This window comes from Gopherus flavomarginatus, chromosome 16, assembly GCF_025201925.1.
Source record: "Gopherus flavomarginatus isolate rGopFla2 chromosome 16, rGopFla2.mat.asm, whole genome shotgun sequence".
In the NCBI taxonomy this organism is placed as follows: Eukaryota; Metazoa; Chordata; order Testudines; family Testudinidae; genus Gopherus; species Gopherus flavomarginatus.
This window is the reverse complement of record NC_066632.1, coordinates 26,680,224-26,695,586: the sequence shown is the minus strand read 5'-3', so window position 1 is coordinate 26,695,586 and position 15,363 is coordinate 26,680,224. Positions and strand designations below refer to the sequence as shown.

At 66.2% G+C, this 15,363-nt stretch overlaps 2 protein-coding genes across 2 annotated transcripts; both read right to left on the bottom strand.

Moving 5' to 3' along the window:
- Positions 1 to 203: 203 nt before the first annotated feature.
- Positions 204 to 5,594, bottom strand: ARF3 (ADP ribosylation factor 3). The gene is made up of 5 exons (XM_050924954.1): positions 5,504 to 5,594; positions 2,513 to 2,700; positions 1,749 to 1,859; positions 644 to 768; positions 204 to 528 (listed from the first exon to the last, which is right to left on the bottom strand). Exons 2-5 carry the CDS (start codon positions 2,658 to 2,660, stop codon positions 367 to 369), a joined length of 546 nt encoding a protein of 181 aa, XP_050780911.1. The 5' UTR covers positions 2,661 to 2,700; positions 5,504 to 5,594; the 3' UTR covers positions 204 to 366.
- A 5,353-nt stretch (positions 5,595 to 10,947) lies between these two features.
- Positions 10,948 to 14,792, bottom strand: WNT10B (Wnt family member 10B). Its single transcript, XM_050924941.1, has 4 exons — positions 14,719 to 14,792; positions 13,311 to 13,573; positions 11,835 to 12,196; positions 10,948 to 11,566 (listed from the first exon to the last, which is right to left on the bottom strand). Exons 1-4 carry the CDS (start codon positions 14,757 to 14,759, stop codon positions 11,108 to 11,110), a joined length of 1,125 nt encoding a protein of 374 aa, XP_050780898.1. The 5' UTR covers positions 14,760 to 14,792; the 3' UTR covers positions 10,948 to 11,107.
- Positions 14,793 to 15,363: the final 571 nt, after the last annotated feature.

Here is a 15,363-nt window from a genome sequence, read left to right as displayed (position 1 = left end):
GAATTCACCTCCGTGTTTAGAGTCACGTCACAGGGCACCAAGAACAACAGAAAAACAACACAAAAGAAAGGCCACTGCTCCACGCGGGGCCGTCGGCGCCCCCCCCGGGCAGCAGGGGGCTGCCCCAGCACGGAAGCAGATGCCCCCCGCCCCCCCTATATATTTATATATTGATATATTCATCACACACGCACACACCCCGAGATCCGTGCAAACCCACAGCAACCGGTGCCGGAAAGAAAGCAAAACCCAACAAGAGGGGAGGGGGGAAGAGGCGACAGGTCCTGCCAGCCTGAGGGGGTGGGCAGAAGGGTGGCTCCGCCCGGCCCCCGGCAGCGCAGGGGGGCGGGGGGGGGCGGCTCGTGCTCACTTCTTGTTCTTCAGCTGGTTGGCCAGCCAGTCCAGGCCCTCGTAGAGCCCGTCGCCGCTGGTGGCGCATGTGGCCTGGATGTACCAGTTGCGGTGACGCAGGGAGTGCAGGCCCAGCTTGTCCGTGATCTCCGCCGCGTTCATGGCGTTGGGCAGGTCCTGGGGGGAGCAGGGGGGGTTACAAGCTGACCCAATGACGGGCACCTTGCCCACGGAGAATTCAGTCCCAGGGCGGCCGAGGCTGGAGGGGCCCTGGGGGGGACGTGACACCCACCTGCTTGTTGGCAAAGACGAGGAGCACAGCATCCCGCAGCTCATCCTCGGCCAGCATCCGCATCAGCTCCTCGCGTGCCTCGTTCACCCGCTCCCGGTCATTGCTGTCCACCACGAAGATCAGCCCTGGGGGTGGAGGGAGGGCACTGACACTGGGGGGAGGTTACTCTGACCCCAGCTAGGAAGCCCCACCCCTCTCCGGGGCTGTGTGACAGAGTGTGGCCCCAAACCCCTCATCACCCCACCTAGGAGGGGGTGACTATGCACCCCCAAGCCGCTCATCACCCCACCTTGGAGGGGGTGACAGTGCACCCCCAAACCCCTCCAATGGGGGAGTCGAACAAAGTCATTTACCAATTCTCTTCCCCCCACCCACTCACACCATGGTGGGGGAGGGGGGAAGCAGGTAGGGTGACCAGATCTCCCGATAAAACCAGGACTGCCCCGATATTTAACCCATTGTCCCGTGTCCAGATCAGTGTTTGATTGGGATGCCATTTGTTCTGATATTCGGGTAAGGAGGCGAGTGGGAGGGAGGCGCTGGAAAAAATTGCAACCAAGCACCCCCCTCCTTGCCTCCTTCTCCCCCCAGCGCACCATGTCCCCACTCCTCCCCCCCAGCGCTTCCCGCCGTCTAACAGCTGTTTGACAGCACTTAGCGCTTTCCACGAGGGAGGGGGGAGAGGCAGGGCAGGGGCAGGGGCGGGGACTTGGGGGAAGGGGGTGGAATGGGGGCCCAGTGAGGGCAGATGCTTGGGCAGGAAGAGGCAGGGGGTGGGCGAGCACCCACCTGGCACAGGGGAAGTCAGCACCGTAGGGGTGAGTGGCAGGTGAGGGACCGAGGAGGGACTCAGCAAGGGTACAGTGGGGGGGGGGGGCCTGGTGCAGAACAGGGGCAGAGCCTGGGAGGAGCAGGGGTGGACTGTTGGCAGGGCTGACGGCACCCCAGCGTGTCCCAAAATGTTAGTGTTGTGATCTGGTCACCCTAGGAGCAGGAGAGAGAGAAACATCGTACCCCTCCTTCCCCCCCAGATACTCAGCCAGCCCTAGATGATCGCTGGGGGGAGGGAAGGCCCCCTGGAAAGGGGGGGCTCTGCCCGCCGTACCCTGGGTGTTCTGGAAGTAGTGCCGCCACAGGGGCCGGATCTTGTCCTGGCCGCCCACGTCCCACACGGTGAAGCTGATGTTCTTGTACTCGACAGTCTCCACGTTGAACCCTGCAAGATGGGTGGGAGGTTAGCCACAGACGTGGGGGGCAGCCAGCCCTGCCCACAGTGGGGGCTCAACCCTCTTTGCCCATGCAGTCAGGGGCACTGCTCAGTGCCAGCCACCGCAGGGTCTCCAGGCACTGGACTGAGACCCAGCAAACTCATCTCACACAGGAGCCTTTCAATGGGCAAAGAAGAAACTGAGGCAGGGAGGGGGGCACGGCGGTGCAGATTCAGATGGGGAAATTGAGGCACAGAGGTCAGCAACTTGCCTCCAAGTTCACACTGCAGCAAAACTGGACAAAAAACCCAGGATCCTGACTCCCAACTCCTCCCCTCTAACCACTAGACTCCACTCCCCTCCCAGACCTGGGGAGAGAACCCAGGAGTCCTGGCTCCCAGCCCCCTGCTCTAACCCACCAGTCCCACCCCACCCTGCCCCCCAGCTGCTGACAGGACTCAGGAGCCCTGATGAAATGTTCTATGGGGAGCCAAACCACCCTAGATGCCAGCCAGGGCCCAGGCCCGTTATGGGTCAGCTGGTCCTTTCCTCCTGCCACCCAGCCAGCACGTGACCACGCCCATCACATGGGAGTCCCTGCCCCCGCGGCCGGGGAGGCTGATGGGAGCCCCAGGGGCCGCGGCCCGGCTCCTGGCCCTACCGATGGTGGGGATAGTAGTGACGATCTCGCCCAGCTTCAGCTTGTAGAGGATGGTGGTCTTCCCAGCCGCGTCCAGCCCCACCATCAGGATGCGCATCTCCTTCTTGCCGATCAGGCTTTTCAGCAGGTTCCCGAAGATGTTGCCCATGGCGGTGCAGGGGCTCCTGGGGCCGGCTTGCTCGCGGTTCCTGGGCAGCGGGAAGGGCAAGGCCGGCTGGCATCAGGTGCCTGCGGAGATGGCAGCTCCCAGCGCACCTGGCTGCAGGGGGGCGCAAGCCCCAGGAGCCCAGCTCCACGGCAGGACTGGGTGGGGTGGGGCACTGGGTGGCTCGATGCCCGGCCGGCCCAGCACTGGTCCCCATCTGTTCGGTGGCCATGGCCAGCAGCGACAGTCAGGGGCCCTGCTGGCCCATTGGCTTCAGGCTACCCAGGCCCCTGGGCTGGGGGCAGAGGGGAGACCCGCGGGCAATCAGTGAGAAGGATCAGCCTGGAGCCCAGGGCAGCGCCACAGGCTGGCTTTGTGCGCCCCACAAGGGACCTTTCTCCCCTGTCACAATACTGACAGGCAGAGCCGGGGGGGAGCCGTGCCAGGCCGTGCCCAGGGCCAGCTGACTTGGCAGCCCTCGCTCCCCCTCCACAGAGTGTCGGCCCCCAAGGCGCCGGCAGCAGGGTCACGGCAGTGCTGCCAGCGAGGCCCAGAAGCAGCACACACAGGGCTGGGGGTGGGGTCCATCGCCCAGGCTCCTAACACTGTGCGAGCCCAGCACCTGCCAACCACAGCCCCCAGGCGGTGGGTCCAGACCAGCCTTAACACAAATGGGGAAACTGAGGCACTGAGACAGGGATTTGCCCAAGGCCACGGAGTCAACAGAGGAATTCCCAGCCTCCAGCCACTCCCCTTCCAGAGCTGGGAACTGAACCGAGGTGTCCTGGCTCCCAGCCCCCCACTTCCCCTGTGCCTGTACATAATACCCGCGCAGGGGAAGGGGGCACCTCCCACCTTTCCAGACCATTTCCCTCTCCTTGGCGTTTAGGCTATTCCCTGCCCTCGGGGTATCAGCGCCCTCCTGCCCGCCTACGACTCCCGCTGAGCCCAGCGCCAGTGCCTGATCTTTCTCCTCTACAGCCTGCCAGGGTCCTCCTCAGATGCCCCCAGGCCCAAATGCCTCAGACCCATGAGCATCCCCCCTGTGAGAGCACTGGGCCCTCCCAGCAGCCCCTCATTAAGGTAGGACCCAGGACCCCCAGGGCTGTGACCTACCCACCCAAAATGATTAATAATGAAGCACGACAACGCTCCCTGCCTTGCACCCCCAACACTTCACAAGTGATAATGGGGGGAGCTCCCCCCCAGAAAAACCCACAGAGGGTTCACTCTCTGGTCAGCATGGGGACAAGACCCCAGGCCCTGCTGCCCCTCACCCCGGGAAAGGAGGGCCCCTCGGGGGGAAGGTAGCCCCCAAGCCTCAGGGGGGAACCTGCTCAGAGAACAGGTCTGCACCCACTCTTTGGAAGGGCCCTGCCTCCCCTCTGGGCTCTCAGCCCCTTCCACTTTTGGAGTCTGCAAATAGGACCCCAAAACCAGCCTTCCCTAGCAGCAGGGGGGCAAGGCCTGCTGCACCCGTCGCGATGCTGGCAGGCCCCAGCTGGGCTCCCCAACTTCCCTGAGGCACAACGCCCCCCACCAGATACCTCACTCTAGATGGGGCCCCGGGGCGAGGGACGCCTGGGTCCAGCCGCCCCTGCTAGGTCTGAGACATCCCTACTCCCAGGGCTCCCCACGCTCAGTGACAGGGCGGGCCAGCCCCCCTCCCAGCCCCTCCAGGTGAAAGACCCCACTGCAGCCCATGCATCCCCAGATGGCCTGCACACAAACCCCCATCCTGCCGGGGGATCAGGCCTGCTCCCCCCATGCATCCTACCGAGCATGCTCCCCCGGAGTACAGGCCCCACTGCATGGGCCCCTCAGGGGGCTGGCCTGCCCCCTCCATGTACCCCACTGAGTGTGCCCCACCGGAGAACAGACCCATTACATGGCCCCCCAGGGGGCTGGCCTGCTCCCCCCCATGTCCCCCACTGAGCGTGCCCCCCCAGTGTACAGACCCATTGCATGGGCCCCCCAGGGGGCTGGCCTGCTCCCCCCCATGTCCCCCACTGAGCGTGCCCCCCCAGTGTACAGACCCATTGCATGGGCCCCCCAGGGGGCTGGCCTGCTCCCCCCCATGCATCCTACTGAGCGAGCCCCCCCGGTGTACAGACCCATTGCATGGGCCCCCCAGGGGGCTGGCCTGCTCCCCCCAAGCCCCCCACTGAGCGTGCCCCCCCGGTGTACAGACCCATTGCATGGGCCCCCCAGGGGGCTGGCCTGCTCCCCCCTCATGGCCCCCACTGAGCGTGCCCCCCCGGTGTACAGACCCATTGCATGGCCCCCCAGGGGGCTGGCCTGCTCCCCCCAAGCCCCCCACTGAGCGTGCCCCCCCGGTGTACAGACTCATTGCATGGCCCCCCAGGGGGCTGGCCTGCTCCCCCCCCATGCACCCCACTGAGCGTGCCCCCCCGGTGTACAGACCCATTGCACGGCCCCCCAGGGGGCTGGCCTGCTCCCCCCCATGCCCCCCACTGAGCGTGCCCCCCCGGTGTACAGACTCATTGCATGGCCCCCCAGGGGGCTGGCCTGCTCCCCCCAAGCCCCCCACTGAGCGTGCCCCCCCCGGTGTACAGACCCATTGCATGGGCCCCCCAGGGGGCTGGCCTGCTCCCCCCTCATGGCCCCCACTGAGCGTGCCCCCCCGGTGTACAGACTCATTGCACGGCCCCCCAGGGGGCTGGCCTGCTCCCCCCCCATGCACCCCACTGAGCGTGCCCCCCCGGTGTACAGACCCATTGCACGGCCCCCCAGGGGGCTGGCCTGCTCCCCCCCATGCCCCCCACTGAGCGAGCCCCTCAGAGGACAGGCCTGCTACTCCCCAGGCCCCTGCACCCCGCACCTACCTGCTCCGGCTCCGGCTCGCGCTCTTCCTCCCGCCCCCTCCTCCTCCTCCTCCCCAGCTGACTCTGCACCGAGCCCCCTCCCCCCAGCCGGAAGCAGCAGGCCCCGTGCACGCACCCGGGGATCTCGCGAGAGTTCTCGCTTAACTCTGGGGAGAGGGGGGGCAGCAAACCTCGCGAGATCAGCAACCCATCCCCATGGCAGCAGCTGCAGCAATGCAACGGGGCGGGGGGGTGCTGCACTAGTGGGGGAGGGGAAGTGCAAGGGGGCTGCGAAGCCTCGTGGGTCTTGTGCATGCCTGGGGGCGCTGGGTGGGGCTGTTATCGGGGGATGATGCGTGTCTGTGGGCGTGGGACGCGCGGGGGCTGGAGCGTGAATAGCGAGGCTGAGATTCATGATGGTGAGGTGCCATCGGGAGTGTGCATGGGGGGGCGAGGTGCATTAGTGGGGGGTGACGTGCATGAGGGGGTCATGGTGCATTAGCAGGATGATGTGCATGGGGGTGAGGTCCATTAGCAGGGGTGGCATGCACGCGGGGGTCATGGTGCAATAGTGGGAGATGTGCGTGGGGGCTGTGGTGCATTAGCAGGAGATGTGTATGGAAGGGTCATGGTGCATTAGTGGGGGTGACATGCATGAGGGGTCACGGTGCATTAGTGGGAGATGTTCTTTGGGGCTGTGGTGCATTAGGGGGTGACGTGAATGGGGGTCATGGTGCATGGGGGGCTGTGGTGCATTAGTGGGGGTGACGTGCATGCGGGGATCGTAGTGCATTAGTGGGGGTGATGTGCATGGGGGGTCATGGTGCATTAGCAGGAGATGTGCATATGGGGGTCCCGCTGCACAAGTGGAGAGGGCGCAGTGCAATAGGAGGCTCCCCTGCAGTGTGAGTAGGGGATAAGGCAGGTATGTTCCCCATGTGACCATCAGCTCAGTCCCCTGGCCCAGTCGCTGCATACGGGCAGGTTGCTCAAGCCCCTGGGGTGCTGCTTGCCCAGAGCAGAACCCCGCCCCCGGGGAGCCAGCCTGCCCTGGCTTACTGTGGCAGCACCCCAAGGCAGCCTGTGCCGCTCTCTCCCAGCAGGTGGCGCACTGCGCCTTGCAGTGTGGACGCACATGGGAGGAGAGGAGAGGAGTAGCCCTGGGGCTGGGCATGGCCACTCCTGCCCCGTGGGCAGCCGGGCTGGGCACCCCCCGGCTGGAGTCAGGACGCTTGGGTTGGGTCAGTGCAGGTGCGTCAGTGCACTTCAGCTGCAGTCTGGGAGCTCCGGGGTTCCCTCCTCCCCCAAGGCATGAGTGCATTGCACACAGAACCCGCCAGTGCCCCCCACTGCACACAGAGCCCCCAACCCCCCTGTGCCCCCTCACTGCACACAGAGCCCCAAGCCCCCAAGCCTCCCACTGCACACAGAGCCCCCCAAGCCCCCTCACTGCACAGAGCCCCCAAGCCCCCCACTGCACACAGAGCCCCCAACCCCCCATGCCCTCTCACTGCACAGAGCCCCCAACCCCCCTGCGCCCCCTCTCTGCACAGAGCCTCCAACCCCCCTGCACCCTCCACTGCACACAGAGCCCCCAACCCCCCTGAGCCCAACTGCACACAGAGCCCCCCACTGCCCACTCACTGCACAGAGCCCCTAACCCCCCGTGCCCCCCACTGCACAGAGCCCCCAACCCCCCCGAGACCCACTAACTGCACACAAAGCCCCCCAGTGCCCCACTGTCTGCACACTGAGCCCCCCAGTGCCACTCACTGCACAGAGCCCCTAACCCCCCCACACCCCCCACTGCACAGAGCCCCCAACCCCCCGAGCCCCACTAACTGCACACAAAGCCCCCCAGTGCCCCACTCTGCACACTGAGCCCCCCAGTGCCCACTCACTGCACAGAGCCCCCAACCCCCCTCCGCCCCCCACTGCACACAGAGCCCCCAACCCCCTCGAGCCCCACTAACTGCACACTCAGCCCCCCAGTGCCCACTCACTGCACACAGAGCCCTGCAGGGTCCCACTCACTGCACACAGATCCCTCAACCCCCCCTGCGCCCCGTCACTGCACAGAGCCTCCAAGCCCCCCACTGCACACAGAACCCTCAACCCCCCTGAACCCCACTAACTGCACACAGAGCTCCCTAGTGCCCACTCACTGCACAGAGCCCCCAACCCCTGTGTCCCCCACTACACACAGAACCCCCAACCCCCTCGAGCCCCACTAACTGCACACTGAGCCCCCCAGTGCCCACTCACTGCACACAGATCCCCTGGGGCCCCCAAGCCCCACTCACTGCACACAGAGCCCTGCAGGGTCCCACTCACTGCACACAGATCCCTGAACCCCCCCAGTGCCCCACTCTCTGCACACAGCCTCCCAGTGCCCCCTCACTGCACACAGTGCCCCCTCACTGCACACACAGCCCCCCCAGTGCTCGCTCACTGCACAGTGTACACACACAGAGACCCCTGTGCGCATGTACATGTGCGCACACACACAGCCTTGCACTCTGTACAATCGCCCCCTCCCCTCCCCCCGTGCTGTGTGGCTGGAGGCTGGGCTGGGCTGCAGGGCAGGCTGAGGTCAGGGCAGGGCCTGTGTGTTTGCAGCATGAGTCAGACCCTGCAGCTCCCAGGGAGTGTCCAGCCTCAGCTGCTAGGGGAGCAGGATGCTGGCAAGTGGGGCCTCCCCACGGCAGGCCCAGCCCCCCCACATTGACACCCCTCGGCCCTGCCCGGGTGGGTGGTAGACACCCTGGCAGCATGAGCTGAACCCCCTGAACCTCGCTGCGTGTGAAGGTTCAGCACCATGGTGGGGTACGGGGCCCTGGGTTTCCACACTCAGTGACCACCAGCCCCATGGCCAATGCTGGCTCCCACACCCTCCTGCCCAGCTCACGTGCCCTGGGAATCCAAGCACACTTTCTACTGGGGGCCAGGCCCTGCCCTGGGGGCCCCTGGCTCAGCATCCTGGATCCCAGGAGGGCCCATCTAGCCCACTCCCCATCACCCACTGCTGCAGAGGAAATGCACCAATGCCAGCTCTGGAACGAGCAGCCCAGAGGGGAGGCCCCTGCCCCATCAGGTCGCGGTTGCCTCATTCCCCATGAGGGAGGGCGTCTGCCCTCTCCATGCACAACAGCCTGACCCCGCCCAGCTCTCCTCCCCACTAATGCCCAGTGGCTGTGAGTTCCACAGTCACCCGCCTGCCATGCAAAGGGCACCCACTGAGGCGTGTTTACATTTGCTGCCTGTCAGTCCTGCCGAAGGCCCCAGGGGCACAGGTGGGTGTGCAGGGTTTCCCCTGCAGCACTGCCCCCCTCTGGTCTTGGGGGTGGGGGTCCGGTGCAGTTTGAAATGAGGGGGGGTGAGGCAGGTCAGTGGCGGGGGGGGCAGGGTGATGCACCCTCCCTGGCCAATGTCTGCACATCCTCTGGCTGCTCTGGGGCCTGTGCTCCCTGGGAATGTTCCTCACCCCAGATCGGCGGGGGGGGGGGGGGGAGGCTGACACTGGCCCCCTTGCCTGGAGGTGGTCGGGGGAGGGGCACTGCAGCAAGGAATGTAGACAGTCAAGGCCAGGCTGGGCAGGGACCCCTTGGCAGCCCCCACAGCATACCCCCACCCCCACCACTACCCTCTGGTGCCTTCGGCTCAGGCTGGTTTGTGTGTGTGTGGCAGGGGGACGGTGTCTGCGCCGCTGGGGTCATGGCACACAAAATCCACTGAGGCAGAGGGGAGCATGTGTCCCGGGAGCTGCTAGCCAGGGACCAGCTGGTCTCGGGGTGCCTGGGGCCAGGTCAGGGGGGCAGCGGGTTGAGCCCCAGAAAACTCACCTCCCAAGATAGTAATGGGCTCTGGATGGTCACTCCCCCTCCCGCTCCCCGGGGCCAGATTTGAACCCGCAGCCTAGCAGGGCAGCTCCCTGTCCTGTAGCCTCCCTGAGCAGCTGCTATAAAATCCTTGCAAACAGACGGTCTGCTTCATGGGTCAGGCCCACCTGTCTGCCTTCCACTGCCCCCAGCCTTCTCCCCTGAGCACCAGGGCTCTGCTTTGCCCAAGCCACGGAGCTTGGCATGGAGAACCTGCCGTGCCCAAGCAAGCTACTGCCACCAGGAAGCTCGCAGCCCCATCGGAGGCACTGCTGTAACCAGACACAAGGACCCATCCGCACAGTCTCAGCTGTGGGGGCACTGCTGCGAGGAAGTTCGCAGCACTGTTTTCAGCTGTGGGAGACATCTTGTCAGTGCCCAGCCCTCCACCCACATGCCGTGTGGGTTCCCAAGGAAGGTGTGAGTCCTGGCTCCCCCCCCCACTCTAACCACTGGACCCCACCCCAATGTTTAACCATTATATTTGCTGGGCCTGGGCTGGGAGCGGGCTTTGCTCCCCCAGGGCTCCCCACCGAAAGTGTCCGTGTGAGGAGCCCTGCTACCGCACCAGCCCCGTCCAGCGCCTGCACCCGGGAGGGGCACAACAGCAGAGGGGACCTGAGCAGGCCCCGCCCGGCGAGCGTCCGGCGCAGGAAGGGATCTCCGCAGCTCTGTGCAGCGCCGGGCACCGGCACCGGCACCCGCTGCCAGTGAATTCACCACAGTCACTCCCCAGGCAGGTGCTTTTACTGACAGGAACCGGCAGCTGCAGCTAAAATAGCCAAGCCAGGCCGCGCTTTGCCGTGAGACTGGGGTACAGGTGTGAAAACAGGCAGTGACCCACGGGGCGCAGTGACCCATGGGGCGCACAGGCCATGTAACGCTGAGCGGGCTCTGAAGCTCTGAGCTCTCTGCCCTAGAGCAATAAATTAACCCTGCGGCATCCCCCACACTGGCCCCCAGAGCATCCCAGTGCCCCGAACCTGATATTCCACTGCATCCCCCAGCCCTCACTGCTTCCTTCTGACCCCACTGCTCTGCCCCAACCCCCACAGCATCCCCCCACTGAGTTGCCCCGACCCCACTGCTCCGCCCCTCCGCACTGCATCCCCCTGATCTCACTGCTCTGCCCCAACCCCCCTACTGCGTCCCCCTGCCCTCACTGCATCCCCTGACCTCCATTGCTCTGCCCTGACCCCCCACTGCTCTGCCCTGACCCCCCACTGCATCCCCTAACCCCACTGCTCCTCCCCACCCCCCACTGTGTCCTCCCAAACCCCACTGCTCCTCCCTGAACCTCACTGCATCTGCCTGACTCTCGCTGCTCCGTCCCACTCCCCATACCCCCACTGCCCCCAAAGCATTCCCCCAACCCCTCCACTGCTCTGCTGACCAGCCCTTCCCCATACCCGCACTGCTCCTGTAGTGTCCCCCTGGCCCCACCCGTGAAAGCCCCACTGCCTCCTGGCAACCCCATAACACCCCCTCTGCCCCCCCCCCCACCGCTGATCCCCTGCAGCATTTAAAGCATTTACAAAATGTACTTAGCTCCCCCCGGCCCTGCTGCAGTGCCCCGCCCCCCCCCCACTTCTTGTTCTCTTCCCACAAAGCCCTAGGAGTTATAGCTGCGGAGTTGGGGTGCTGCCCCTCTATTCACATGCTGCGAGGGGCCCCGCAGGGAGCCCCGTGTCGGGCAGAGGGCTGCTCCATCCATGCTGCCAGGGCTGGGGGGCACAGCCGGCTCCCCTCACTTGCAGACGCTGAGCCAGGTGCTGAGCCGGCACTGCTCGCACAGCACGGAGCAGCACCACTGGAAGTGGCAGCGGCAGCGCTCGCGGCGTGTCTGGCGCAGGATGTTGTGGCCTCGCCCGCAGCACAGGCTGGCGCACCCGTCCGTGCGGGGGCTGGTGTGGTTGCAGGCGCGGCCACGGGTGCCGGGCGAGTCGAGCGCCGGGTCGCGCTCGCAGAAGTCGGGCGATTTCTCGAAGTAGACCAGCTCGCGGGCCAGGCGGCGCTGGCCCAGCCGCGGCCCGAACACGCCACTGTTGCGGTTGTGGGCGCTGATGAAGGCGGCGTGTTGCATCCGCTCCCGCAGCAGGGCGCCCACCAGCCAGAACTCGGGCACCACCGGCCAGCACGTGCGGAACTGGCAGCTGCCCGACGTGCCGTGGCATCTGCACTTCCGCTTCATGTTCTCCGCCACCACCTGTTCCGGAAAGACGGGTGAGCCGGCGGAACTCCCTGCCACTGGACTGTGCAGCAACCTGCCACGGGGCCTGCTGCTGCTCACCCCGGCTGCTCCCTGCTGGGGCTCAGGATGGAGCCCCCCCCCACAGAGTGAGCTGCACCCTTCCTGCTTACGCCTGGCCTGAGGCATCTGCCGCAGCCTCCCAGTGAGCAGCAGTGACCCTGCCCCTCAGCACCCCTCCCCTCCTCTCCTTGCCCGCTGTGCCCCTCCCCCATGGGCACCGTACCTGCCTGCCCACCCAGTTGTTGTGGATCCTCATCCGGGCCTGGATGTCGCGTGGCGCCTCTCGTGAGTCCAGGAAGTCCCGGGAGAAGCGCTCCCCGAAGCGGATGTCGGGCCCGCAGCCACCCCACTGCCAGGTGTCCTGCGGGCCAGGCTCGCCCAGCAGTGAGGCCAGGTGAGGGGGGAGGCCCTTGACCCGGGACAGCGCCTGCAGCTGGCTCAGCTTCAGCCGCTGCTTCTCCTGGCTGCCGTGCTCCCCCCATGCACAGCCGCAGCCCTGCAGCCTGCCCAGGCTACAGGCTGTGGCTACCGAGTGCATCACACCTGCCGCCAGCAGGGAGAAGGCGAAGGCGCTTTCCCGGAAGCCTGCGGAGCACACAGGGAGCGGGTGAGCTGAGGACCAGGCTGGGCCCCTCCCAGGAGATGGGGAGGAACCCAGGCATCTGTGGCTGGGGATTCATCTCCCCCCTGCAGACGTGTAGCTGCCTCTGGGGTGGAGCATGAGGCAGCCCTGTAAGCGAGGAGGAACAGCGTACCCAGCTGAAACTGGCCAGGGGAGGGGAGGGGGAACAGGGTCACTAGAGAGGGATTTCGGCCAGGACTCCTGGGTTCTTTCCAAACACTCCCAGGACCCTTGCTGCCCGGACCAGTCAGCTGAGCTCCCCCCAGCTCTGCCGGTGCCCCCCCCCCGCCAGTCCCGACCCACAGCTCCCTGCTCTCCCTCTTCTGATTCTGCCCCGCACAGAAACCACTAATCCCGCTGAACTGTGCTGAGCCCAGCTGCACTTGCTTCACTTGTGAGCCAAGTGGGTGCTCGAAGGCGGGTCTCCAGAGCCACACCCTCAGTGCCCCTCGCTTCCCACCCTGCCACACTGCCCAGCTCCATGGGCACGAACAGGCTACAGAGCTGGGACCTGGGGGCGCCTCTGCCGAAGCTGTCCCGTTAGCGCCAGCTAGGCATGGGGCTGAGACCCCCCGAACTCCCTGCACCCCAGGAGCTGCCCGCCCTGGCAGGAGCAGGCAGGCGCGGCTGGCTCCAGCTCCCTCGCTTTGATCCTGGCTTCATGCTTAGCTCCTCTCCCTTGATGCAGAGGCCAAGGCAACATCAGAGCCGCTCCAGGCTACGGGGAGCAGGGAGGGGGCGGCCCCGACACGCCATGAGAGCAGCACTGTGCAGGGTGAGGCGCAGTGGAGGGGCCAGCAGGGACGGCACAGATGGGCACAGGGCATGTTGTGCCAGGGCAGGGCTGATGGTCTGGTGCTGAGGGGCCAGGCTGGGGAAGTGCAGAGCAGGGTGGGGAGGGTTGGCACAGCACCCTGAGTGTCTGCAGCCTCCCCCAGCCCCCGGCCCCTGTCTCCTTCCCTGTCCTGCCCCAGCCCCTCCATGTGCTCCTATCCCCAACCTGGACAGGCCCCCCCCCCAGGCATGCAAAGCCCACTGCTGGGCCCAGGGCATGGATCCCCCTGCTCCGCCCCTCACCTCTCTTGAGGATGGCGCTGTCTTGCAGCACCTGGCCCGCCCCCTCCAGGCTGGAGCAGTTCCAGCGCTGGTCCCACAGCTGGCGTTGGCACTCCTGGATGGCTAGTTGGATGCCCTGCAGCGCCGAGGCAGTCACATCTGGACTGCGCACGCATAGGCCCATCTGACGCTTGCTGAGCCCGGGCAGGGTCAGGCACACCGTGTTGGGGGTCAGGACAGGGTCGCTCGGTGGCTTCAGCCCCAGAATGTCATTACTCAGCACCCTGGAAGGGAAGCAAAGCTCATGAGAAGAGCAGAAGGGAGAGAACCCAGGAGTCCTGGCTTCCAGACGCCCCCCCACTCTAACCACTAGCCCCCACTCCCCTCCCAGAGCCAGGGAGAGAACCCAGGAGTCCAATGTGCCATAGACACTCCAGCCCTGCTGGCAGCTGAGCCCATGTGCAGCCTGCATCACACGTGTGTGCAAGGCGTGCAAACCCAGGACCCCCCCTGCCCCCGCAGGGGATCTGCACCTGGCCCCGTTTGCAGGGGAAGTTCCTTCCCCCCCCACCCCTCCCTGGAACCAGATTAAAGGGGTTTGAGGATTAGGTGCGTCACCCTCTGGCTCGGCACCCACCCTGGGATGGGGGTGTTCCCATGATGATGCGAGAGCCCCCTGCCCCCTAGGTCTAGAACAGGGGTTTCCATGGCAATGAAGGGAGGGGCACGCATAACCTGGGTGGCCGTGGAGAAAACATCTGGTTGCTGAAGGGGAAATAGTGAAGCTTCTTGCTGTGAGGAGGGAACATACCGCCCCCCGCCGTGACCCCCCAACCCTCAGGAGATCCACAACTCCACCAATCCCCATGACCTCCCACGAGATCCAGCCCCCCTCAATCCTCCTCAGCTCCCCATTAGATTCTCCCATAACCCTCCATTGCACACCACGAGATCCAGCCCCCGCTAACCCTGCACAAAAATCTAGCCAGTGGCCTTCTCCTGGCTCCCAGCCCCCTCTTCTTCTAACCACTAGACCCCCCTGCCCGCCCTAAGCTGAGTTAGAACCCAGGAGTCCTGGCTCCCAGCCCAGCCCCCTATTCTACCCATTAGCCCTCACTCCCTGCCCAGAATCAGGGTAGAACCCAGGAGTCCTGGCTCCCAGCCCAGCCCCCACTCTACCCACTAGACCCCGCTCCCCGCTGGGGCCAAAGGTAGAACCCAGGAGTCCAGGCGCCCAGCCCCTGGCCCAGGTGGTCCCGCGGGCAGAGGGTGCAGGGCGCGTATGTTGGGGGGTACCTGGCTGAGTCGCGGCGGGGGCCGACACACACCTGCGCGCTGGGCAGAGACCCGGCTGGACGGACGGAGCCGGCCAGCCAGGGACCCCGCTGCCTCCTGACCCCGCGTGACCGCGGCCCCCACCCCAGCTCACCGGCTCCAGAGGCAGAGGGCGAGGAGCGGGGCGAGCCCCATGCTGCGCTGTGGCTGGCGGGCGCCGGGGCTGCTCTGTCGGGCCGGGCGGCGCCTCCTCCCTCATGTCCCGGCCCGTGGAGGGGGGGTCGTCTGCTGCTCCGGCAGCCGTGGGCTGGGGGCTGGAAGGGGCCGGGGGTCGTTAGTGGGGGGGAAGATGTCCCAGGCCGCCTCCATGTCCCCAGCAGCGTCCTGTCATCTTCGGGGCCTTAACCCCTTATAGGCAGGGAAACTGAGGCAGGACAGGGAGACCCCCCCCGGCCCCGCCCTCGCCAAAGGGCTCCCGAGGGGTTACCCCAGCCCAGCCCAGCCCCCCTTCAGGCAACGGGCTCGCAGGGACAGCGGGGTCCCCCGGAAAGTCCTGGGGGCGAACCCAGCCCAGAGAGCCCGTGGTTCCCTCAGCCCCCGGCCGCCCTCCCTCCGTCACAAACCGATCAGTCGGCCCCGCAGCCCCGCCCCGGCCTCCAGCCCAAGCAATGCCCGGGGGAGCCCAGACGAGAGCACCCCCCCACGCGATCGATCGCGCACCCTAAGGTGCCCTGCTCCGGGGGCGGGGCAGGGAACGCGGGCCCCTCCCTCTCCCCGGGCAGCGGGAGCCTGCACCGCA

Excerpts from the sequence above, each read along its gene's own strand:
- ARF3 (XM_050924954.1), bottom strand. The coding sequence starts at position 2,660 with ATGGGCAACATCTTCGGGAACCTGCTGAAAAGCCTGATCGGCAAGAAG. Across the intron at positions 1,860-2,512 it reads CACTACTATCCCCACCATCG|GGTTCAACGTGGAGACTGTC; the intron begins GTAGGGCCAGGA and ends CCCATCTTGCAG. Across the intron at positions 769-1,748 it reads CTACTTCCAGAACACCCAGG|GGCTGATCTTCGTGGTGGAC; the intron begins GTACGGCGGGCA and ends CTCCACCCCCAG.
- WNT10B (XM_050924941.1), bottom strand. The coding sequence starts at position 14,759 with ATGGGGCTCGCCCCGCTCCTCGCCCTCTGCCTCTGGAGCCG. Across the intron at positions 13,574-14,718 it reads GCCCTCTGCCTCTGGAGCCG|GGTGCTGAGTAATGACATTC; the intron begins GTGAGCTGGGGT and ends CTTCCCTTCCAG. Across the intron at positions 12,197-13,310 it reads CAGCGCCATCCTCAAGAGAG|GCTTCCGGGAAAGCGCCTTC; the intron begins GTGAGGGGCGGA and ends TGTGCTCCGCAG.